The sequence below is a fragment of the Oryctolagus cuniculus genome, chromosome 12 (assembly GCF_051225735.1).
Source record: "Oryctolagus cuniculus isolate XC-2025 breed Fujian yellow rabbit chromosome 12, ASM5122573v1, whole genome shotgun sequence".
Classification (NCBI taxonomy): Eukaryota; Metazoa; Chordata; class Mammalia; order Lagomorpha; family Leporidae; genus Oryctolagus; species Oryctolagus cuniculus.
Window position 1 is genome coordinate 100,354,047 of NC_142878.1, and position 24,348 is coordinate 100,378,394.

At 58.3% G+C, this 24,348-nt stretch overlaps 1 protein-coding gene and 1 long non-coding RNA gene across 4 annotated transcripts in view; one reads left to right on the top strand and one right to left on the bottom strand.

Annotated features, from left to right (window-relative positions):
- Positions 1-2,456: 2,456 nt before the first annotated feature.
- The window catches only part of CRTC3 (CREB regulated transcription coactivator 3), a 98,805-nt gene continuing 76,913 nt past the window's right edge, over positions 2,457-24,348 (bottom strand). For 2 of the 3 annotated variants that reach the window (XM_089310741.1, XM_008275316.5), the window contains 9 exons: positions 22,014-22,049; positions 19,870-19,955; positions 18,438-18,487; positions 12,719-12,936; positions 9,894-10,192; positions 6,184-6,384; positions 6,015-6,095; positions 4,934-5,036; positions 2,457-4,622 (listed from right to left, as the gene is read on the bottom strand). In XM_089310741.1, coding sequence (XP_089166867.1) covers positions 4,408-4,622; positions 4,934-5,036; positions 6,015-6,095; positions 6,184-6,384; positions 9,894-10,192; positions 12,719-12,936; positions 18,438-18,487; positions 19,870-19,955; positions 22,014-22,049 — 1,289 coding nt within the window. In that variant the 3' untranslated portion in view covers positions 2,457-4,407. The remainder of the gene's footprint in view (positions 4,623-4,933; positions 5,037-6,014; positions 6,096-6,183; positions 6,385-9,893; positions 10,193-12,718; positions 12,937-18,437; positions 18,488-19,869; positions 19,956-22,013; positions 22,050-24,348) is intronic. The other variant, XM_017337564.4, reaches the window with a different exon arrangement.
- On the top strand, positions 19,964-21,856 carry LOC149123191 (uncharacterized). Its single transcript, XR_016218354.1, has 2 exons — positions 19,964-20,923; positions 21,347-21,856. It is a non-coding gene; the product is annotated as an uncharacterized LOC149123191 (long non-coding RNA).

Below are 24,348 nucleotides of genomic sequence, written 5' to 3' on the forward strand. Positions count from 1 at the left end.
CTGCTGCGTCCTGTTAAGTGTCTGACAGTCCACGCTGGCCACTAAGGATACTTCTAACTCTCGCTCATCAAGGATTTCGATCTGAACCAACCCGCAGCCAACCCAGTGCTAAGGCTGCGCTGGAACTAGTCATTCTGCGCTCTCAGCGCCATCTAGCGTCCACACTGGGTACGGCCACATGTAGCTGGCTTCTGGTAAACGCGCAAGCCCATCCTTCTCCCATCAGCAATGGGCCACGAACCTCAATCTAGAATGTTCCTCCCAGCGCCGCAATTTGTATCTCAAAAAGAGCATTGTACAGACTCAGTATTTCTACAGCCACGTGTGCGCTGTGTTAGGGACAGCAGACTCAGGGGAGAAATCATGCTCACAATTACATTGATTGTTCACTATGTGCGAGCCCAGCCCTGAGAGCCCGCAGCACAGAGTTCATCTCCGCGAGACGGTTCCTTTGACAGCTGAGGACTCTGGGGTGCAGCGAGCAGACGTGAGAGCTGTCACTCTAACTGCCAAGGGGAACCAGGGGCTGCCTAGTGGGCGGAAGCCTGCGGGGAGGCGGCTGCAAGGCTGGGGAGACCAGCCCAGGACACTGACCGTGAATTTAAGAGGGAGGGCTGGGGAACTGGCTGCGGGTAAAGGCTGTGACCCACGCTGGGGCAGGGAACGTCACAGCCAGGAAGCACTTAGGCACCCGCTTTGTGCCAGGCGCTAAGGCACAGAGCTGAGTGCCCAGGATGGCCCCTCCCTCAGAGGGCTCAGAGCCTCAAGAAGGAGCAACACAGGGTGTAGACAGAGGTACAGGTCAGCAGAGTGGGGTGTAGACAGAGGACAGGTCAGCAGGGTGGGGTGTAGACAGAGGTACAGGAGAGCAGGTGGGGTGTAGACAGAGGTACAGGTCAGCAGGGTGGGGTGCAGACAGAGGACAGGTCAGCAGGGTGGGGTGTAGACAGAGGTACAGGGGAGCAGGGCGGGGTGTAGACAGAGGACAGGTCAGCAGGGTGGGGTGTAGACAGAGGTACAGGTCAGCAGGGTGGGGTGTAGACAGAGGTACAGGAGAGCAGGGTGGGCTGTAGACAGAGGTACAGGAGAGCAGGGTGGGGTGTAGACAGAGGTACAGGAGCAGGGTGGGGTGTAGACAGAGGTACAGGAGAGCAGGGCGGGGTGTAGACAGAGGAACAGGAGAGCAGGGTGGGGTGTAGACAGAGGTACAGGAGAGCAGGGTGGGGTGTAGACAGAGGACAGGTCAGCAGGGTGGGGTGTAGACAGAGGTACAGGAGAGCAGGGTGGGGTGTAGACAGAGGTACAGGTCAGCAGGGTGGGGTGTAGACAGAGGAACAGGAGAGCAGGGTGGGGTGTAGACAGAGGTACAGGAGAGCAGGGCGGGGTGTAGACAGAGGTACAGGAGAGCAGGGCGGGGTGTAGACAGAGGAACAGGAGAGCAGGGCGGGGTGTAGACAGAGGAACAGGAGAGCAGGGTGGGGTGTAGACAGAGGAACAGGAGAGCAGGGTGGGGTGTAGACAGAGGAACAGGAGAGCAGGGTGGGGTATAGACAGAGGAACAGGAGAGCAGGGTGGGGTGTAGACAGAGGTACAGGAGGTGAGGAATCAGGTGGACTCAGAATCGTGCAGGATCCACAGGCGCAGGTGGATTTGGGGCCCAGCCTGCACAGACAGGCAGGGTGTAAGAGGGGATGGCGGATTTAAGAAGGTGGAGGGGTGCATGCATTGGGGGCAAAGGTGTGAGCGGCGTGTTGACCAGAAGCCCACTGGAGCCGGGCAGGGGTCCATGAAAGCCTGAGGCCAGGGGCCTTGGGGACTGGGATCAGCGAGGGCTGTGGAGTCAGGGACCGAGGGCCAACAGGGCCAGGCAGAGGGAGCCAGCAGACGGGGGCAATGGATGGGAGGGCAGGACGTGGAGTGAGGCGGGGACACAGCCCTGGGCTGCTGGGCAAGAGCCACAGCGGGAGGCTCAGGGCTGGCCCGGGGGAGGGCAGGAGCCCGAGGAGGGAGATGGACCCCAGACACGGAGAACCCAGGCAGGCGAGGGTGAGCGGGACGGGGGCTCTCCAGTGTGGGCAGGAGACGCGGCTTCTCACAGGGGCAGACAGGGTGCTGGGGGCACCGGCCAGACCACCAGGCCAGGACGGGAGCGAGGTGGGGGCCATCTTTGACACAGGGCTGGGGTGGTGGGGGGAGGTGTGTGAGCATCTGAAAGAGGGCAGGGCCCAGGGACAAGGGACAGAGACAGGCAGACAATGTGGCCAGGGGCGTCAGAGGCCTGGGCAGGGTCCAAAGGGGTGTCGGTCATGGCGGGGAGGGGGCACAAAAGACAGAGTCAGCCCCTGGGGAGCCATGTGCCCTTGCTCCAAGCTGAGCGTGGCGGGAGTGGGGAGAGGAGGGTGCCCTCCGTTCACCCCACTTGAAGCTGAAGAAAGACGCCAAACTCGCACCCAACCTCCTCGTGCTGCTTTTAATTACGAAAGATGTAAAATGACGCATTATAAAACCCGGAAGCTACTTTATACAAAGTCCAATCTTTAAATATTGTTAACAGGGGCCCGGGCGTCAGGACACTGGCGAGGGAGGGGTGGCGGGGCCGAGGTGGGCGGGACACCCCGCCCCAGAGCCCAAGCCGCACGGGGGAGAACGGGAGCACGCGTGGCTTAGCTGCCGTGAACGGGACGAGGGAGAACACTGGGCACTTCACACTTTGGGGACTGGGGACGGCGGCAGGTGCAGGGCCAGCCGGGCTGTGCAGCGCCCAGAACCTCTGCAGAGGAGACAGACCGCCTGGACGGACCCACGGGCGGACAGAGCCCGGGCGACGCTGGCTGTGGGCGGCAAGGCACCACTGCTGTGCAGGCAGGTGCAGGCCGGCGGGGTCCCCGTGGGTAAGGCACGAGGCATGAGGCACGAGGCTGTGATGCCGGGAGCAGCGCTCTTCAGAGAAACAAGACTGAAAATGCGAGCACCCGCCGTGCGCGCCTCAGAGGCGAGCTCAGGTGTTGGGGGCTCTGACCCGGGAGCTGGCTTCTTCCTGTACACTGGGGTGCGTGGCAGGACAAGGCACTCTGGACCGGGACCGAAGCCAGCCCCTCCGAGGCCTCCGGCACGGCCATGAGGCTGGGAGGGCTCTGGGCTGGCCGCTGAGCTGGGCTGTGGGAGCGTGCGGCCTCGCTTCTGGGTGGGTGCAGCCGGCCGACTGACGGTGACATCCCTGAGCCCTGGAAGGGCAGTGGCTGCTCAAGCAAAGCTTCCAGAGCCTTCCATGTCTCCTTCAGTGTTCTCCTCCCCACCTGTCTCCTCTCTGCCCAGACCCAGCCTCGAGGGCTCGCTCTGTCCCCTGTAGCTTCCTGTTCGGGGGCCGGCCCGCGGACTAGGCGGAGGCTGGCCACACGCTGTCCCTCAGGGCATTACGGCTGGGCCTCTGTTTTACTGCCAAGCTTCTCTCTACACAAATCTGAGCGGGAAGTGCAGGTGGGGGCTTGGGCAGGAGGCACGGGGCCCCAGACCTCGGGCGGCCTTGGTGTAGAACCCCGGGGAGGGAGAGAGGGCGCCGGGGTTGGCCTGGACACAATCACCTCAGGTTAGACTCACAGTCGAGGGCCTCACCTAACCGTAGGCACGAGTCTAGGAAAAGCTCAGGTTCTGAGCTCTGGCAGGGTGCAGGATGGCTACAGGTTAGACAGCCTGGAAGCAGGGCAGGGGCAGGGGCAGGGACAGCCGCACGGGCGCCCCCGCCGTGAGCACTGACGGGCACCGGGCTTCGCTGGTGTAAGGCTGAGAAAGGCACAGGCCCTGCCCACTAGGCACTTGTGGTCAAGTGGGGCTGCACTGAACCCCGGATCCTCAGAGAAACAGCTGTGGGGGGGAGCGGGGGGCTCAGCCGCTGGCCCTGCATGGCTGCAGTTTTGGGGGGGTGCAGCATGGCCCCCCCCCCCAGGCTCCTCTGCTCCCAGGATCACACGGCAGTTGCAACAGCAGCAAAGGGACCGCGGGCCGCGGGAGGACAAGCAGGGCTCAGTTTCCCAACTCCAGCCTGGCCCTGGGTCCGGATCCAACTCTTCCCAGCTAGAATCACCGCGCCGGAGCCGCGCCCTCGGCTAAGCCTGGAATCCTCCAGCCAGGGTGGATGGACCAGAGAGGGCCCCGGCCGCACGCTGAGCCAGCACCGCAGGCCGCGGCCCCGGGCTGCTTCCTGCCCCAGGCCCTGTCTTCAAGGCGACTGAGATCAGTGGTTCTCCTGTGACGTGGATTCTCTGCGTGTGCGCAGGGCTGTGCGCACAGGGGCCGACCGGATGGCCGGGTCACGGAGATGAGCGCGCACGCGCACGCGGCCGCGGCCTGGGGCAGGGCACGGCGGGGACGGGAGCTGGTCTGGGCGCTGCAGGGAGCGAGTGTCCCGGGTCACAGGCGGTCAGTCCGGAACGTCTCTTCCACAGCGGGGTCCAGCAGGCCCATGCTGGAGTCACTGAGCATACTCAGTCCGTCCAGGCTCAGGGGTTCGATCTGCAGCTCCTCCTCCAGGGGGAAGGGCGCGTCCACGTTCACGTTCAGGCTGACCTCGGGCACGCCTGCCAGGGCGCTGCTGAGGTCTTTGAACAGGCTGGTGCTCGAGTCTTCTGGGGGGGGGGGGGCGGGACAGCGCAGATTAGGTGGCCCGAGGGCCAAAGCAGATGGTGACCCCCAACACCATTCCTGCGGTTCCCCTGCCCGGACAGTGACGCCGGGGCCCCAGCTCCCGCCCGGGACTCCACGTCCTCCCAGTTTTCACAGGGTTTCTCCCGTCGGAGGGCTGTCAGTCACCTAAGACCACTTTAGAAACAGCTTGGCTCGGACCCCTCTCCGCATCTCAGAAAGGGGCTTTCGCTACGGTCCCTGTGGGCTCCCCTTACCGGCGAGGGTGGGGAAGCCGCGGGCCGCCCGCGCTCACCTGTCAGGAGGGCGCTGGGGAAGGTGCCGCAGTTGGAATACAGGGTTGGTCTCACGTGGAAAGAGTCCTGGGCTTCCCGGTGGCCTTGCTGCACCAGGGGCACCTGCACACGTCGCGGGCACGGGGTGAGGACTGTGCGTGCGCGGCAGGTGCACCCCGCCCAGAACCGCACAGGCAGGCTGTCTCCGAGGCCCCGGGCACTGCTGTCCGCACAGAGCCCTGCCCGCTTCGCCATTCCAAGGCACGTGCATGGCCACGGTTCCCTCCTCATCCGCCCCCGCGAGGAGCCCTCGAGGGCTCTATGTGCAGCCAGGAAGCAAGGGGCTGTTTCCCTCTTTGGTTGAGGAAGATGAGGAGGCGGACTCCTGAACTGGGCGCATGCGCACCTCCCTCTGACAAAGCCCGGGCAGGGGCGCGGGCGCCTGAGGACGGGGCGGGGGCTGCCTTAGGAGCCTTTCCTCAAATTAATTCGGACCTGTTTTCAAAGATGTCTCCAAGAAGAAGTTTCCATCATTTTCGGGGGGAGGCGCTGATTCTCACCCAGACTAAAATGGGCTCTTGAGAAGATGGGGAGGCGGGGTGCGGGCAGGGAGCTCTTGCCACTGCCCTCACACGGCCCACTCAGGAAGTGGCCGGCTACGTCACTCGCACCGAGTTCTGGAGACGGCCCAGCCCTTCCTCCACTCCTTAATCTGCCCGGGAGTGCGAGGCAGACTGCATGGAATGTTGGGAAACCCACGGACTCAGTGCCGGGAGAGGTGCAGAAGCCAAGCAACATGGCTTAAGGGAAGCAGCCCCTGCCCTCTCTGGAGCCGCACACAGTGCTGGGGGCGCCACCTTCTCCGGCTCCTGAGACCAGGACCTGCCCGGGCCTCGGAGGGGATGGGCCAGTTGCCTGCCATGGCCCCTGCCTTGCATCTTAGGAGTGGGACGGCTCAAGGCTGTCGGAGCCACAGAACAGCAACAGTGAGAGTGGGGTGTGGGGTGCCCGGCCCACTGCGCCCTGAATGTCACCCGTTCAACAGCCCACATGGAGGAGTGTATGCACCAAGGGGGGCGGGGCGGGGCGGGGGTCACGCACCTGCTGCGGGAAGGCTGAGCCGGGCCTCAGGGACTGCTGGTCAAAGCCCAGGTCGGGGAAGAAGTTGGTCAAAGATGAGCCCTTCCGGGAAGAAGCAGACGAGCAGTGAGCACGGAACTCAGCCCGCCGAGCCCAGTCCCCTCCTCCCTGCTGCTCCCCCGGGACCTACCTGGGACGCGAGCAGCTGGAAGTCTGCCGGTGGCAGTGACGAGGCCGCCTGGGGCTGCGGGGCGGGGGGCTCCTGGGCAGGGGGCTGCTGCAGGAGGGGCTGGGGCAGCTCCTGGGCGGCGGGGTAAGGGGGCGGTGGAGACACTTGGGCTTGTGCTTCCGTGGGCAGGAAGGCGAGTGGGCCTCGATCTGAGGACACCATCTGTGGGACAAACACACACGGCCACGGTCAGCCCTGAGCGTCCTTGCGGGCCAGGAAGCGGCAAGGAGAGGGAAGCCGGGCCTCCTCCTGTCTGCAGTATTCTAGGCGGGGCGGGGGGAGGCCGCTGCTGCTCCTCCCACGTCCACGGCCAACCTCATCTCCCCGCAAAGCGCTTCCCACTCTGTGACGTGTCCGTGGTCTTTAAAAAAAAATGAGAAAACAGCCGACTTGACCGATTTTCCTCTCAGCCTTCCGGGTGAAAATCATGCTTTTGAAAGGCACGACTTAAAGGAAGGAGGATCGAAAAAGACACTTAGCTGTGCTGTCCCCTGAGCCCTCCCAAGCAAGACGCTGAGCAGCGACACGGGGACAGCCGTGCATGACACTGACGTGACAGGCAGCACGAGGACAAAGGCAGCGGCGGACACGATGGCCCCTGGGGCCGAGAGGCAGGTGCACAAGCGCTCACCAGCTCAGCAGAGCCGGGAAGCCAAACACCAAGCTGGCAGTGGGGAAAACCAGGAAGCAATGCAGTTCACCTCCCTGGGCGCTCTAGAACTGGGGACAGCAGGGGACAAGCAGTGAGGTAAACCCAGACGGTCTGGTCCCTGCCGGGGTCAGCCGGCCCTTCAGAGCCCTAGCCTTGCAGCCATCTGGGGAGTGAACCAGCAGATGGAAGACTCTCTCTCTCTCTCTCTGCCTGTCAAATAAATATACCCTAAGAAAATCAACATTAGAACAGAAGTGAGAACTCCGGAGCAGGGTTGGAAGCTACGGGGGGAGAAGCTTTCGGAAGGCAGAGTGCAAATGAGGAGAGGGAAGAGACAGAGACAGAGAGAGAGAGAGAGAGAGAGAGAGGGGACATCCCGAGAAAGTCCGCTGGTGTCCGACATCCACGCGACAGGAGTTCCAGGGCAGAGAGCGGAGAAAGTTGACAGGAAGAAATCATGGGAGATGCAATTAGAGAAAACTTCCCAGAAACCAAAGATTCGAGTTCCCGGAAGGAAGGAGCCCAGCAGACACCCGGGCTCACGCTGAGGTGCGCTATCGCGAGGCTTCGGGGCACTGGGGACAGAAGGGAGACCCTCCAAGTCCCCCCGAGGAAAAAGGAGGGTTTAGTCCAAGCCTGAAGAACCGGGCGGTGCTAGTTTCCCCACCAGCAACCCTGGAAACCAAAAGGCCAGGGAAAAATTATTTCAACTTGAGAATTTTTTTTTTTTTTTTTTTTTTTTTTTTTTTTTTACAGAGTTAGACAGTGAGAGAGAGAGACAGAGAGAAAGGTCTTCCTTCCGTTGGCTCACCCCTTAAATGGCTACTGCTGCCGGTGCACCGCGCTGATCCGAAGGCAGGAGCCAGGTGCTTCCTCCTGGTCTCCCATGCAGGTGCAGGGCCCAAGCACTTGGGCCATCCTCCACTGCCCTCCCGGGCCACAGCAGAGAGCTGGACTGGAAGAGGAGCAACCGGGACTAGAACCCGGCGCCCATATGGGATGCCGGCACCACAGGCAGAGGATTAATCAAGTGAGCCATGGCGCCGGCCAAGAATTCTGTATGTAGGCAAATTAATAATTAAGTGGCAGCTGGAATAAAAACAACGTTATATCAGGTCACATGTATTCTTTCCTGTAAAGCTTTGGCAAGATTTTTTTTTAAATCAACTCCAGGAGTTGGGACTGAATTTGTAATAGATACATAGAAAAGCAGGCTAACAAAAGAACTTAGGGGTAGGTTTTGGCCTGGTGGCTAAGCTGCCAGCGGGGTGCCCGAGTCTGAATCCCAGCCCTGCTCCTGGGACCAACACCCTGGAAAGCAGCAGGAGGTGGCTCAAACAGTTGAGTCGTTGCCTTCCATGCGGGAGACCTGGACTGAACTCCTGGCCCTGCAGGGTTGTTGTGGGCATCTGGGGAGTCAGTCAGTGGATGGCAGTGGTCTCTGTCTCTCATATAAGATTTTTTTAAATAGTATTTTTTTAAAAAAGTCAGATATTTATCAACTCCAGGAGAGAAAAAAATGTTCATTTTGTTATTTCATGGTATACTACAAACCCCTCTATGGGCCAGCATTGTGGTGTAGCAGGTTAAGCCTCCTCCTGAGGTGCCGGAATTCCATATGGGCACTAGTTCAAGACCGGGCTGCTCCACTTCTGATCCAGCTCCCTGCTAATGCACCTGGGAGGGCAGTGGAGGATGGCCTAAGTACTTGGGCTCCTGCACCCACGTGGGAGAGCCAGAAGAAGCTCCAGGCTCCTGTCTTCAGCCTGGCCCAGCCCCAGCTGTTGTGGCCATTTGGGGAGTGAACCAGCGGATGGAAGACAGCTCTCTGTGTCTCTCCTCCTCTCTCTGTAATTCTAAAAATAATTTTAAAAAACCCCAGTGCAGGCGCTGAAAATTGTTCTCACTAAAATTATAGCCATGAGGGTGGGCAGAAAATGTGTGGGTGTGTTTTTGTGAGGTGGGGGCTGTGAGAGAGTTGAACGAGATCGAGACCTGTGATGGTGTGAGGTCATCAGATAGTGCCTGACACCAAGTCTAGAACAAATACTGAACTAACACGGTGGTACCAAAGAGCTTAGCTCACACGGCTCCAAGGGGCCCTCTCCGGGAGGTGAGAAATATGGTTAACAGAGAGGGGAAGATGGCTGCTATTTCCTAACAAGCCTTTTAGGACTAAGTGACTCTTTAAACCCTGTAAAAAAAAGTCCACAGAGCCCCCTATGCAGCTAGGAGGCAGGAGCCCTTGCACACCCGAGGCCACAGTCTCACAACCGGAGAACCATAAGGAAATTATGAAATGCCCCCTCAGCCCCTCCTGGAGGCATTACTCATAAAATCAAGCTCTCACAGCTAGTGAGTGGTGACTAACGACAGAATCTCCCACCGCCTCCCGCGGGCTTCTGTCAGCTGCTCCTCGCCACATCATTACTCATTATGGCGGTGCAGTCAGTAGTTAATGATGTTCTAATGGATCCAGGGTGTGACCACTAAGGGTCAAAATCCTACTCGTTGCTGGTTGTGCAGGGAGAATCACCCTAAGAGTTTAGAATAAAAATAAATGAGTGAGTCAACACACGATGTTTTCAGCCCCTGGATTTCTAGAAGGGAGCCATGGCTGCAAAGCGTGCCTCCAACAGACACGCAGTCCTCACACCTCCTATCTCAGCAGCAACGACAATGTAGTTTTTCAACTCCGTGGTGGTAACCAGCGAAGAGGTCTTTGTAGTGCAGCACCTGTGGGCTCCAATTTTGGAGCCCTCGCCTGCCTTCCTCGGCTGTTTCGGGCCAGCCCGGCTGGAACGTGTGCGGGCTGCCCTCTCTCCCACCCTGCAGCGCGTCAGTCACGGGGGCTGGGCACCCGTCAGTGTTTGCTTTGGAGGCACCAACGCGGCCCTCTGCTGTTAAGAAATCATTAATGCTCCTTAGCTTGCCCGCACTCGTGCTCTCCCTGGTTTTACGTGTCGGCGAGCTGACTGCACTTGCGAGCGCGGAGCTCACCCACGGCAGGTGTCCGTACCTGCGAGGCGGGGTAGGGGTTCAGTGGGCTGCTGGACGACAGCTGTCTGCTGAAGCCGGGATGCGCTTCCGGGCCCGGAGAGAGCGTGAGGGGGCTGACAGGTGGCTGCCGGCGCCGAGACGGGCCGCTCAGGTTTGTGGTGGGCAGAGACGGGTTGCTGAGGGAGAAGAGCCGCAGCGAGGGCTGGAGGGCTGACGCGCTGGCGGCTGACGTCTGCGGGTGGCTGTTGAGGGACGAGGACAGCGCCATCTTGCTGAGCGTGGCCTGGATGGAAGGGTTACTCCGAGAACTCTGGAGCCCTGCAGACAACACGGTCACAGGTCACGGGTGAGATCCCAAACCGCAGAGACCAGCGAAAGCTCCCTCCTGTCCCTGTGGGCAAAGGGGCTCTGGGCCACCCACATGGAGATGGACGATGCTACCGGCGCCAGCTGTGGGGAGCAGGAACCTGGGGCCCAACGACAGATCCCGTTAGCGCTGCCTGGACCTCTGTGGCCTCTGGGAGCTGTGTTCCCAGGAGGCCTTTAAGGCCCTTAGCTCATCAGGGAGTCACAGGAAGGGACACTCCCCACAGCCCCGCCCCCACCTCCCACCCCAGGGTCCCTCTCATTGTTTTTCTGGAAATTGCTCATCACGGCCTAGTCTAATTCAGGGAAAGGAAGTTTTAGCTGGTGCTGTGTTTATTTTGAGGGAGGGCTGAACTTCACATGAGTAAGCCTGGGGCTGCAGGGTCAGGAGGTGCACGAGGCCTGGCACGGAGCGGCGGCACTCGGCGAATGGACGTGTAGTCTCACCCCGCAAAGCCGTGTTCTGAAGTTCAGTCCAGCATCCTCCTACCAGCAGCGGGGGTGAGCGCACTGTGTTGTTTTCTATTGATAAACAATTAAGTGTTCCACAATTGTTGTGATGCAAACCAAAAAAATGATAAAATCAGGCATTCTGAGCTGGTGAGATTGTTTTTAAAAGGTAGAAAGACGGCGATGACAAAAGCCTGGGCAGTCTCCCAGCACTCAGCAACCTGGGAGAAGGTCAGAGACGCGGCTGGGTCAAATAGGAATTCAAGCTAATACCTGACTTTAGATTAAGGGGGAAAACCTCATTCAGAAAGAGCTCAAACACCCTTGAGAAACCTGTGGACCGAGCATTTTAAGGAGTGCATAACAATTATAAAATCTTGACCCTGGGGACAGGCAGCAGGTAAGGCACCTCTTGGGATGCCGTCATCCAGTAGCAGATACCCTGGGTTCTACTCCCGGCTCTGGACTCCAGCTCCCTGCTAATGTGCCTGGGAGACAGCAGATGATGGCCCCAGCACTTGGGTCCCTGCCACCCACGTGGAGACCCAGATTAAGCTCCTGGCTCTTGGCTTCAGCCTGGCCCAGCCCCAGCCCTGGCTGTTGAGGGCATCTGGGGAGTGAATCCTTAAAACAAGACAAAACTCGACACAGGTTCTCAGCACTTTGTTCTGGACCACACAACGCTCTTCTGTGGACGCTAACAGCCAGTAAGATTTTCAGCTGGAAGCAGCGTCAAGGGCTGTATCGGAGAACACCTGGTTCCTCTAGACCTACGGGTGCCGTGTGAAAACGTGGCTTTGCTTCTGTGGCCACGGCTGTCCTTGCTCATGGAGAATTCGCCTAGACGGAGACCTGCCCAGGCTCCGAGTCGAGAGATTCTACAGGTCCCGAGAGCCTCTACATGGAAGCTGTGAGGCCGGTGTCTTTGCCACAAAGAACATCCTGGCCTCCAGAGCAAATCCTCGAAACACACTGGACCCCGGACGGCGCCCTGCAGCCGGCCACTCTCCCTGCACATGGTCTCTGCCCACAGTCCAGCCTGGTCACTCCCTGCACAGGGGCTCTGCCCACAGTCCAGCCTGGTCACTCCCTGCACAGGGGCTCTGCCCACAGGGACTGAGTTCTGAACATGAACGCCTGGACACAGTGGATGGAAGACTTGCTACTATTAGGGACAACAAAAGGACCCCCAAAGCCCCGAAAACCAGAATAAAGGAGGCGTCTAACAGTAATTCTTTAAGCCTGGAGTGGTGTTGCACAGTGGCAGCAACACCGGAGTGATCAGAGGACCTGCCAGTGACTGCCCCGAGTGAGGTCGGGTTGCCGGTGAGCTCTGATCTGCGTGCGCCACGGGGCAGCACACATGGCCTCCGCGGAGGACGCCTTCCCAGCCGGCGGCTGTCCTGCAGCGTCTGCCTTGGCGGCACTGCCACGGCCCAAGCGAGAGCTTCACGGGGTGTGTGTGAACCGTGCACAATCAGACCTGCACAGCAACGCTTCCAGGGCACGGCCCTAGGCGCTTCTGGCAAGTTGGACCGATGACTTTGAACCTGGGTGTGTGTGTGTGTGTATATATATATATATATGTATATATATATAAAATTTTTTCCTGAATACTGCTGTCTTCACTATAGCCACTTAAGCTTTCTAAATTTCAAAATCTTCTCATTTGAACTCCAAGGGGGAAATGGAGGGCTCTCGAGAGACGGCTTAAATGGTAAGACACTGCCCTCCGTCGACAAGGGCAGGGCCACTGTTCAGCCAATGTGGAACAGATGGTTATTTCTTGACTCTGGTTATGGTCACCAAGTCCCCTGGAGACCAGGGCTGGGGAAGATGATGAGGAACGAGGCTCATCGATGCTGTCCCAGCTCACCCCAAATCCCACAGAGAGAGCCCCGGAGGCAAACAGCAGCAGTGCGTGGAGGCGGCAGGAGGATGGGTGCCTCTAACGGAGCTTTGGCTGCTGCCGCTGGCCGGGGGCTGCTGTGGACGAGCCAGCAGGGGACACAGGCAGGGGACACTTACCGGAGGAGCTCCTTATCCCCAGTTGGGTCATTGCAGCCGGGAGGTTGCCCACGCTGTTCCCCATACTTGTGCCACCGAATAGGTGGTCACTGGCATCCAGGGAGGCTGGCAGGGGCGCCGAGTAGTGGAGGTTGGTGAGGTCTGGCAGTGACCCGCCCGTGTTCAGGGTCCCCAGGAAGGGGGAGAGGCCCATGTTTTGACCATTATGTGGAAAAGCGCTGAAAGAAGGAAGGTAAGCGTCACTTTCTACAATGCGCCTGGCTGTTGGCAACAGGACACGTGAAACGCCTTGCCCTGCCAAACAGGAGCAGGGGACGTCAGAGACGGCCTGGCTGGGCCTGCGCTCCATGTTCCGAGACCTCAGAGCACAACCCCTTTACCTCCTGCACTACATGGGTGAGGTCACCTATCCCCGCCCTACAGAAATATCTAAGGCCCGGTTAGGTGACGGATGCCAAAGCACTGTGAAAATTGTAAGCCATCATGTGAGGCACCACTTATGTTATATGGTTCTTTGGGACAGAGTTTCCAACCAAAAATAAACATCTCCAGGGAACTACATGTTTTTCAATTTTAAGATGTATATTTTTAAATATAGTCTCCATAAACTTAAAGTAAGAAAGAGATGCTGCATTCATTCATTGAAGCTACGGGGTGGGTGTCTGCCGTAGCAGGGGTGGGATGCCTGCACCCTGCACCGCAGTGCCTGGGTTCAAGCCCTGACTGCTCCCGATTCCAGCTTCCTGCTGGCGCATACCCTGGGAGGCAGCAGGTGACGGTCCCAGTGGTTGGGTCCTTGCCGCCCATGTAGGAGACCTGGGTCAAGGAGAAGGAGTGGTCAGGCTCACCCCTAACATTTGCAGATGGGGCCACATACCACCTGCTCCAATTCTTAAAAGTTACAAATCAAGGGGTCAGTGCTGTGGCATAGTGGGTAAAGCCACTGCCTGCAGTGCCAGCATCCCATATGGACGCTGGTTCGAGTCCTGACTGCTCCACTTCTGATCCAGCTCTCTGCTATGGCCTGGGAAAGCAGCAGAAGATGGCCCAAGGCCTTGGGCCCCTGCACCCACATGGGAGACCCGGAAGAAGCTCCTGGCTCCTGGCTTCAGATCAGTGCAGCTCCGGCTGTTGTGGCCATCTGGGGAGTGAACCAGCAGATGGAAAACCTCTCTCTCTCTCTCTGCCTCTCCGAAGCTCTTTCAAATACATAAATATTTTAAAAAGTAAATAGAAAGTTCTGTATGGAAGGAACAGACCCTTCAGTGAGCCTGTTCTGTACTTCAGTCTTGGCAAACTGTACTTCCTGGATAGCTCGGGAGGCCACACTCAGATGTGGAGTTCCCAGACTCTGGAGTTCTGTGCTAGAACCATGCAGCGAGAGGCGGCCCGGGCTGCAGTCCACAGCCCCTGCTCTACCCCGCCAGCTCTGCAGCCTCCCCAGCCACTCCTGAGGCCTTGGGGGGTGCATGGGTGGTGGCTCTCCTTGGCCTCCACACCCCACGAGAACTGGAAAGGGCAGGGCTGGGGAAGGGGCCCCAGCCCAGGTCTGAGGGGGCCATTCTCGGAGCTCACGCACTGCAAGGCACGTGTGACAGACTGGTCAAGCCTGAAAAGGCCACACAGGCGGAAGCACTGCGTGCCAGGTCCAGTAAGGGCTACGAATAACCAGTGGGTACAGTGCCACTGGGAGCACCACAGCCCCAGCTGCCCCATCAGGGTGGGCCGCGGAGGGAAGGGTTAGCCAAGGACCTGGAGCAGCACGGGGGTGGCACAGTCCAGGGGCGCAGGGATGAAGCGGGAGAGGCAGGTGAGTGAGACCTCACAGGGAAGGTGGCGCCACTCTGAAGTCTGGTCATGACTGCAGGTTGGCTGTGGCACAGCACTTAGAGAGGCCACTGTGGTCACAGCTCGGGGACAGCCTGAGGGTGCAGAGCAGCTGGGACCCTCACAGCACCCAGGCCTGTGCTAGGAAGAGGGACTGCAGAGGAGAATGGCTGGAGAGGCCCCGGTAGCCTGGAATGAATGGAGCTGAGGGCTCGTCCCTCAGTCCAGTGCATGCCTGCAGGAGACTCGACAGAGCCCAGAGACAGTGCCAGGAAGAGGGTAAGTCATGGTACAGCGCGACTGGGCCACTGAGCAGGGCCCGGCAGAGCCTGGACCCGGGCCGCGTGGAGGGAGTGACCAGCAGGCTCCCTGGAGGACGTCTGGGTTATGCTGAAGGCTGCAAGACTTGGGCGTCCTAGGCAGGAAAGCCACGCATGGGCAGGAGCGGGCAAGCGTGAAACCACACCATGTGCCCTGGCCACCGTGGCAGGGTCTGGTTTGGGAGGAGGGGGTAATGGAGAGAGGTGGGGCTGGAAATGCAGACAGAGAGCACTGGGGACTGCGGACCTGAGACGCCCGGGGAAGGCTGGCTCCATGCTTCTCAGGAGGGCGCCTGAGGTGCGAGGAGCGGAGCCTGGCGGTGGGCGGTGAGTGCCCACTGATGGTGCTGGGTGGACGGCCAGCCCAGAGGTGACAGGAGCATGGGGACCGGCTGGGGAAGGACTCCCAGGGTCCAGGGTGGCGGCTGGCGGGGCCGCCCACTCAGAGAGGGACCCAGGAGGGCAATGAGTAGATCGGGGGAAAGGGAGGGGATGTTAAGATGATTTCCAGTCTAGACACTAGGACTTTCTGTCACACAGGGCGGCATGGGCTAGGGATGTCACCCACCCGGTGGGTCCTAGAGGATGTAACTGGTGCTCTTGACAGTCCCGCTGGCTCGCGGAGGCCAGGCCAGGCCGGGCGGGTCAAGGGCTGGACAAGGATGCAGGAAGCCCAGAGAGGAAACGCTCTTTCTGAGTGGCGGGCGGCTGGTACAGCAATTAAGACGCTGCTTGGGATGCCCGCCTCCCACACTGGAGGGCCCGGGTTCGAGTCCTAACTCTGCTTCTGATTCCAGCTTCCTGTTAATGGAGAGCTGGAGAGGCAGCAGCTGATGGCCCAAGGGGTCCCGCTGCATTGTGGGAGACCAGGATTGGGCTCCTGGCTCCCAGCTCCAGCTGTCTCTCTGTGTCTGTCTGTTTTTCTCTGTCAAATAAGTAAGTAAATAATTTCTGAAAAAGTGTGGCTGAGAAGTCTGAAAACCAAGAGAGAGGGATAAGCAGTGGTGAGGTGCCCCAGACAGGGCCAGGAACAGGGATGGCAGCCCTCGTGGAGGGGAGGGGCCCGTGTGCTGGCACTGGAGGAAGAGAGCTGACCCCACTCCTCTGCAGGTGACACTGGGCAGGGGGAGCGGGGCCAGCCGTGGAGGTGTGGTGTCAGGACTGGAGGAAGAGAGCTGACCTCACTCCCTGCTGGTGACAATGGGGGGGGGGGGGCGGGCAGCCATGGAGGAGAGGTGTCTGGCTGGCCGGTGGAAGATGAATAATTCTAACTGTAGAAAAACTGGATGTGAACCTTGTCTTTTGGATGGTTTGAGGTTAAAGTGGAATGGAGACGCTAGAGCTGCCCCCCACGGGAGCAGAGGGGCTCAGTGCCTGGGAGGAAAAGGAGCAGAGGTCTGAGCGGGCAATGAGGCAGTGAGGAGGGTGAGGGAGGAAGGAAAACGCTGTGGCCATCGGGAGCCACGTCAGGAGGGGCACGCCCAGCAGCGTCCCTGCCGCCGAGAGGGGCACAGGTGGTCGCTTTCCAAATACAGTCGCCATCTCCTGGAGCCAGCGCTGACTCGGATCCATGGCAGGTAACGTTCTCCCTGGCTCTGAACTCTCCAGTAACTCGGCTCGGCTCTACGTCAGATCCGAGCTCCGCCAGCTTCCGGGTGCCCCAGCCCACTCCTGCCTTGGGGCCTGGCGCCCTCCCTTCTGATCCGGGTCACATGTCCTCTAACCAGAAAGGCCTTCCTAGACAGCCTGCTCTCTCCGTCTCTGCTGCACTGACCAACCCCGGGCACACGAGGTCCTGACTGCTTGCTTGTTGTTGCATGTCTCTAGTGTTGCACTAGAGCACGCGCCCCGTGCAAGCAGGGCCTGGATGTGCTGTTCCATTCACCTTCTCCCCAGCGTGCAGAACGAGGGAGTCAATGAACAGGAGTCACTGAGTGGAAAGCTGCCTCCAACACGCGCCCAAGAGAGAACTTTCTCTAGCTAAGACGCGCTTGCTTGAGAGCACGTGGGGTAAACGAGTTGCATCCTCCTGAGCCCCGGGCATGCCTGTCTCGGGCTGGCCTGAGCCACCTTGGCCCTGGCTGCACCCCTGGGCAGGTGGGCCTCTCTGTACGGCCGCATGTCCAGCAGGCTTTCTGAGAAAGGGCCCACCCTCTTCCCAGCTCAGCAGGCTGTTAGCTGACAGGAGTTCATATTTAACCAGCCCAAAAGAGTCTGGGCGTGACTGGAACGCATCGCCGTGAAATGCTGGGCTCGCGGCACCATCGCCTGTGAGGGCTGCCTGAAGCAGACGGGGTTCTCAGACCCCCTGAGACGGTGTCGGGGCCACATCAGATCGGCAAGGGTCTCACAGTCAAAGCACGCTGGTTGCGCCCTGGGAAGACTCGCTCTTTGGGAATGGGCAGGGCTGCGCTGAGGGACAAAAACAGCCCCGTGAGCTGTCAGGTCCCTGCCCACCACGTCCCAAAGGGCAGTCCCTGGGGAGGCCCTGGCAGAGTTCTCGGAGTGGCCAGGGGCGAGGAGCAGCTGCGACCCCAAAACCTGCAGCTGCCTCGCCCGACTGTTGGCATCCAACCCCACGCACCAAGCAGCCTCGGCTTGCGTGGCTGTACCGTGTGGGTGTCCTCACCCCTCGCCCCTCCTCCCCCTCCCTCAGGCTCAGTGAGCTTCTTTCTTCACTTCTGTTAGCTCTCAAGCTGTGTACTACTAACTCCATTCATTAACGAGTGTTTCCAGAGAGAGCATGATGCTGCCAATTTTTGTATTTCTTCATCTTGTTTTTTTTTTTTTTTTTGGACAGGCAGAGTGGACAGTGAGAGAGAGAGACAGAGAGAAAGGTCTTTCTTTGCCGTTGGTTCACCCTCTAATGGCCGCCGCGGCCGGCGCACTGCGGCCGGTGCACTGCGCTGATCCGATGGCAGGAACCAGGTGCTTCTCCTGGTCTCCCATGGGGTGCAGGGCCCAAGCACTTGGGCCATCCTCCACTGCACTCCCTGGCCACAGCAGAGAGCTGGCCTGGAAGAGGGGCAACCGGGACAGAATCTGGCGCCCTGACCGGGACTAGAACCCGGTGTGCCGGCGCCACAAGGCGGAGGATTAGCCTAGTGAGCCACGGCGCCGACCTTTATCTTGTTTTTAAAAAATTGGTAACACACACACACACACACACACACTCCTAACAGGTACCATTTCAACCACATTCAAGTGCACGGTTCAGTGGCAGAGGACATGTGCAGGTGCTCCCTGAAGCAGCTTCTGTGGGTCTGTTAGCTTCTGCTCCCCTTCGCCCGAGGCCATCACGGCAGCTGACACCAGGGCCTGGCAGGGCACGAGGCCAGCGGGCTCCCCTGGACGCCTGCTTCTGCCTCCACCAGGCGCGTATGCGTTTACCACGAGCCGTCTGTTGGCAGTCTTACCCGTCACCACGGTTATGTGGCTTCACGACTTTAAACCCGTGAGACACAGGACCAAAGGAGAGCGTGGTCCGAACGGCCCACGCAGCAGGTTGGTCCATCGGAGCCTTCAGCACGCCCCCCCAAACCCCACGCACACTGCGAGAAAACGTCACTTACTTGCCACCTCCGACGTCACAGGACCGAGGGCGCCCTGACAGGGACTGAACCTGGGGAGAGACGAACAGAGTGGGCTTACTCACCCTGTGTGTGTGTGTGGGGGGGTCCCTGTGCCCCCGCAAGTGCCAGCGCGTGGGACACAGGATACAATCTTCTCCAAAAAGGCCAATGTTTCCACCACGTGGGATCTGTAAATACTAGGGCTCTTCAAGAAGCTCATGGAAAAATGGAATTAAAAGTTTATTTTGGTGCAAAAACACCCCCTCTGAATGGGGTCTGCATCAGCAGGAAGCTGGGACTGGAACGCAAGCACCCCACGGGGGACGGGGGCATCCCTTCCCCGAACTCTCTGGAGCCCCCGCTGACATTCCTGCTCCTCCGGGTCTGAGGGGAAGGAAAGGAAACAAAACAGAGGGAATGCCAGAAGGGGACGAGTATTTCAGCCGGGAGACACGCGCCCGGCGGGCAGGAGCGGGCACCACAAACCCGCAGGAACGGATGGAGGGGCCCCTCCTTCGCGCCGCTGTCCCCTGCGCTGGGGAAGCCGGAGCTGTCCTTTGAGAAAGGCATCTGTGCCTCTCACGGCCAAGGAAGACACAGCCTGGCTATTTCTCCTGCGTGCACACACGAGCGTTTCGAATCCTGCCTCCCTTCACTTCCCCTCCCAAGCTTAAACACCATATCCCTCTCGTCTCAGAAAACCGAATTTCAAGATCTCCTAAATGCTCACAGAGGCCTCAGGAGACTTGCCAGGAGGCGGGGCCTGAGCCAGACGGCTCCCAGGTGCTCCACGGGTGGGGGTGGTTTCGGGACAGCACGAGCACACGCACCAATGTGGCAGTACGGCTGGAATGCCTGCTGTCCTTCAAGGCCAAGATCACTTCCCTATGGGAGGGAAGGCCGAGCTGAGCACCCAGGGCCCCTGCCGCCCACATCCAAGACCCAGACGGAGCTCCCGGCTCCCAGCTTCGGGCTGGCCCGGCCCTGGTTGTTGTGGTCGTTTGGGAAATGAACCACTGGATGGAAGCTCTCTGTCTCCCTGCCTCACGCATACAATGGAAATCAATAAAACTCTTTAAAAAATAAATACTTTTTAAATAAGGTTGTCATTTGTTCTGGACTGAAGCTGGAGATGGAGAGATGTTGGTCACAAAACGGAAAAAACCTGCCTGGGATTTGTCAGCAGGTTCCGGAACTCTCAGGACACGAAGGCGATGTGGGGGAGGGAGAGGCTTTCGGATGAGTAAGTTCACCTGAGAACAGGAGGCCACCAGGCCACTGCACCCAGTCAGCAACACACTAGGGAACTTTTAGCTTGAGGCATCACCCCCTGGGATGGTCTTCTGATCCCTGCCCCCAGACAGATCCTCTTGTTTTGGTCTCTGAGTGCCAACCTCCTGGACGCCACACGCCCCGAGCGCCGCTCACCCACCTCCTTGGTCTCCCACAGCTGTTTTGGCAGTGGCTTTGGAACATTTAACAGATTCTCTTCTTTCACCGGGCCAGGAAAAGACACGACTGCAAGAGGGAGAGAGAAAAGCAGCACATTCATCGCATTAGAAGGCAGCCGCCCGCCTCTCGCCAAGCAAATCGTCTTTGTAAACAAATGACCGATTTAAGAAATAGTTATTGCCAGTCTAATGGGGGGAGGCGCTTTGCACCTTAGCCCAGCCCAGGGGCTGCAGAGACAAACGAGACTCAGGTTCAGCCTCTAAGGAGCCAATCATCGAGTCCTGGCAGGGCTGAGCCCGAGAGAGCCCCAGGGCTGCCACCTAGCAGTTGGGAAGCGCCCGGGAAGGCGCTGGGACTGGGAAGCCCTTTGGACACAGGGGACAAGTGCATTCTGGGGCGGGGGTTAAGCCACACTTAGAGTAGCTGCAGAAGGGGCGGTGGCAGGGAAGAAAGTGTGGAAGCTGAGGCTGGGTCAGGGAGGCCCTGCCAGGTGGGCAAAGGAGAGTGCGGAGGGAAGAGGCCTCGGAGGGACACGAGGGCCTTGGAGACAGACTCGGCTGGGCCGAGGGCAGGAGGGGAGCCAGGAACCTGAGGGTTTGAGACTGGGCCGCTGACAGTGCCCTTGGCCCCTGCTGGCCGTTGAACACCAGCCTGGCTTCTCGCGGGCTGTTCCAGGGCTTTCTGCCCCAACTCCCTCAGTCACACCAGCCAAACAGGAATGCCGAGGGGCAAAGCCAGCGAGGACTTTTGTTCTCCAGGCCACAAGACAAGGATCAGCCCTCAGGAATTAACAAATGACCTGACGTCAGGCAGGAGGCTGGGTCACAGGTGAGCGCTCAGTGACCACGTAAGCCCCTGGGGTGACTTGCCGTGGCTGTCCTGCCTGAGCCTGGCTACCCAGAGTCCAGGAAGAAGCCACTTAACAACAGGGACCACAGCCTCAGAGCAGAGCTGACAGAAGGGCTTGGAACAAAAAGCCTACGAGGAAGTTTACTGGATCTTCTACTTAATGAAGTTGAGATAAAATGAACCAGGTACGGATGGGGTGAGCCCGAGACGGGGCGCTGGACAGCCAGCCCTCGCGTGAGCACTGCCCCAGGCTTTCTCAGCGTCCCGGTGCCCTGATACCCAAGTCACTGCTGAAGAGCTCATTTTGCCCACAGCCTGATTTTCTTTCCTGAAAGGTCACCTGGGCTGACGTGAATACTGGCTGTATTGCCAGCTCCGTGCGGGGTGGAGCCTGTTACCGCATTGGCTGCTGGGAGGGGCTGCACACAGTGCCTGGGAAACGCTGGCTCCCAGCAGCCTGCAGGGCACGTGTGTGAAGCCATGAAATGGGAGAGCAAGGGCTGGAGGCTGCAGGGTGCTGCTGGGTGCCAGGGGCAGCTGCAGGGCTGAGGGAGGTGGGACCCAAGGTTCTCTGAGACCATTGTTTTCAGCCTCTTTTTCATATCCAGGTTTTGCTGGGAGCTCTTCAAAGAATTCACTAGGGGAATGCAAACAACCCTAAAGCCATTTCTTCACCTGGCCTCAAGATCATCTGTGCTAGATGTTTTCACTTCTCATGATTTTTTTTTTCATGGCCTATCGAGGCTTGCCCAGAAAAGGAGCACGCGGGGTGATGCCAGAGAACTGTCCCCCGTTTATCTTATGACCCTTATCTCTGTGACATACGAGCATAATTTGGTTGTTTATTTTCATATGATGAGAATTAAATTTTAGATTATGGAGGTTTGGGGGCCTGGTTACTGAATGAATCAATGAACTGTTTTTGTCCATGGTGGCTCACCAGCATTATTTTAATTAGCTTCATGAAACTCAGCATCAGGAGATGACAAATCTCATTTCGCAGCCGATCTGCATTGCCCCGGCGCTGTTGATTTACGTCGCCAATTACTGACTCACAGAGGCTTCCTAGATGGCACAGATGGCGCTGACTGCCAAGTGACCGGTTCATTCAGATTTTCATGTGACGGTGGGACTGTGGGGACCTGGCGACAAGGAACCTCTGTAATCTAACCACACCCTGCCTTTGGCATTCGTGTTCTGCAGCACCTCAGGAAAGCAAACCAAGCAGCAGTTGCCAGCACTGGGGGGCGCGCTGCTGAAAGAAGGCCTACCTACCTTCCCCATGTCCATCATTCTCGCCATCGCAGAAACCTGGTGGGAGGAAGAATAAAGAGCACTCAGGCGGAGCCTTCACTCCCACTTGTTCGTGAGATTAGCAACATTCTGAGTTGAAATCGAATTCTGGAAATTCTAAGGCCATTTTGATCTTTCAAGGCATGTGTGGGGAGCAACCTGGACTGGACTGAGTTACTGGAATTAAGACTTATTCTATGCATCTGCTCTCCCACAATATGGCGCTGGGAGAGGAGAAAACAGCTTCTACGCAGCTGCCTCTTGCCAACTTGAGTGATGACCTCCAGGAGCTGATCCTGCTCCTGATTGGAGGAGAGCAGCGTACTCGGCGTGTGGGTAGCAGAGTTGGGATTGGCGGAGGAGGACTATAAAGGAGGAGAGAGACAACATGCACCAGGAACATCTAAGAGGGAACATCTAAGAGGAACACCTGTGCAGCCCCCGAGAGAGCCGGCTGGTGGTATGCCGCTCCTCCGCGGAAGTGGGGAAAGTGGCCAGGGGGAACCGCCCTTCCACGGAGGTGGAAGGGACGGTAGCCAACCCGGGAAGAACCAGCAGCAAACCCGGGGAGGGCCGAGCAGACGAAAGAACAGCGCAGGGTCCTGTGTCGTTCCTCCACGAAGACGGGGAGCGACATAATGGTGCCGTGACTCGGATATGAAGCCTAGGCAGGGTTTAGTGTCGTTCCTCCGTGAAGAGGGGGAGCGACAGCATGTTACCATTTATACTAAAAAAAAACAAGCTATGGGTAATTTGCATGTAAATTTGATTCTCACCCGCTTCTCTTTAAAATTGTCTCGGTCTTAAATTTTCTCGCTGCTACTGTGCTGAGTGAAGAACAATTTCTGATGAAGCCTGAGGCCCTCTCTACAAAGATGGAAGCGCTCCTCCAAATGCCCGGGGGAGGGGGGCTGGGGCAACTTCAAAGGGCCCTGTCGCCACTTGGTGTCCTTAGGGACAAACCGGAGGGTCCATGCTGCTAGAAGTTGTTGATCGTAACTCTTGCACAAATTATTTAAAATACATGTATCTGGCGGCTAAGTCAAGTTAAAGGGTAAATGTGGGCCAGCGCCACGGCTCACTAGGCTAATCCTCTGCCTTGCGGCGCCGGCATACCGGGTTCTAGTCCCGGTTGGGGCGCCGGATTCTGTCCCGGTTGCCCCTCTTCCAGGCCAGCTCTCTGCTGTGGCCAGGGAGTGCAGTGGAGGATGGCCCAGGTGCTTGGGCCCTGCACCCCATGGGAGACCAGGATAAATACCTGGCTCCTGCCATCGGATCAGCGCAATGTGCTGGCCGGCGGCCATTGGAGGGTGAACCAAAGGCAAAGGAAGACCTTTCTCTCTGTCTCTCTCTCACTGTCCACTCTGCCTGTCAAAAAAAAAAAAAAAAAAAAAAAAAAAAAAAAAGGGTAAATGTGATAGCTCTTCACAAAGTGTTTACAATCTGACCTGGAGTAAGTGCTGGCTGGATAAGTTACCTTTAATCCTATAGGATATGTTGCAGATGACAAAGTGTAGGATTTCTTATTGCTCCAAGTTAAAACTAAAAGACTGTGCCAACAATATAATTTTTTTAACCATTCTCCTTGGAGCAATCAAATACATCAAGATGAGTTTTTAGCACAGAACAAGGACAAATTTTTGCGTTCTCAAGCCTTTACAGCTCACTCAGTTTCTGGATATGGTTGATCTACGTTAACCTGATTACTCTGTAAAACTTCAACAAAATGCCTCGTAGTCATTCATTCGACACTGACTTCTTCAGCTCTTGCACTAAGGCTCAGTGGAGCCAGTGATGCCAGGCAGGCAGAAGACAGGGCACTGCAGCAAATGCCATGGCACCCGTGGAGAGGTCGGGGCAGGCACAACAGTGACGCCCCAGGAGCACCCAGAGGTGCACAAACTTAAGTGCGTGCACAAACACAGGACTTCTCTTAAAACCCAAGCCGGTGCCTGGGGACTTCACTTCAGTGAACAGAAAGCCCACTTGGGTAAGCATGCTAAAATGTGCATTCTTGGGCCCCCCACTCAAAGATTTCAATCCAGAAGGTGCGAGAGTTGCCTGAAGAGCCCGCATGTTTAAGCATCATCTTGGGATTTCACGGCAGAAGGTGCTGGGCCCTGCCCTTTGAGGGTTGGCCTGGGCGGCTGCTCACTTAACCAGCAGTGTAACGCATCCAGGGAAGGGGCTTGGATCAACAGAGCATCAGAAAATGAGGGGCTGAGAGGCAAAGTGCTGTCAGAGGGGAAGCAGGCAGCTTCTAATGCCTCTGCTCCCCGGGACCTTCATATCAGCAAAGGGCAGGGAAGGCGACCAC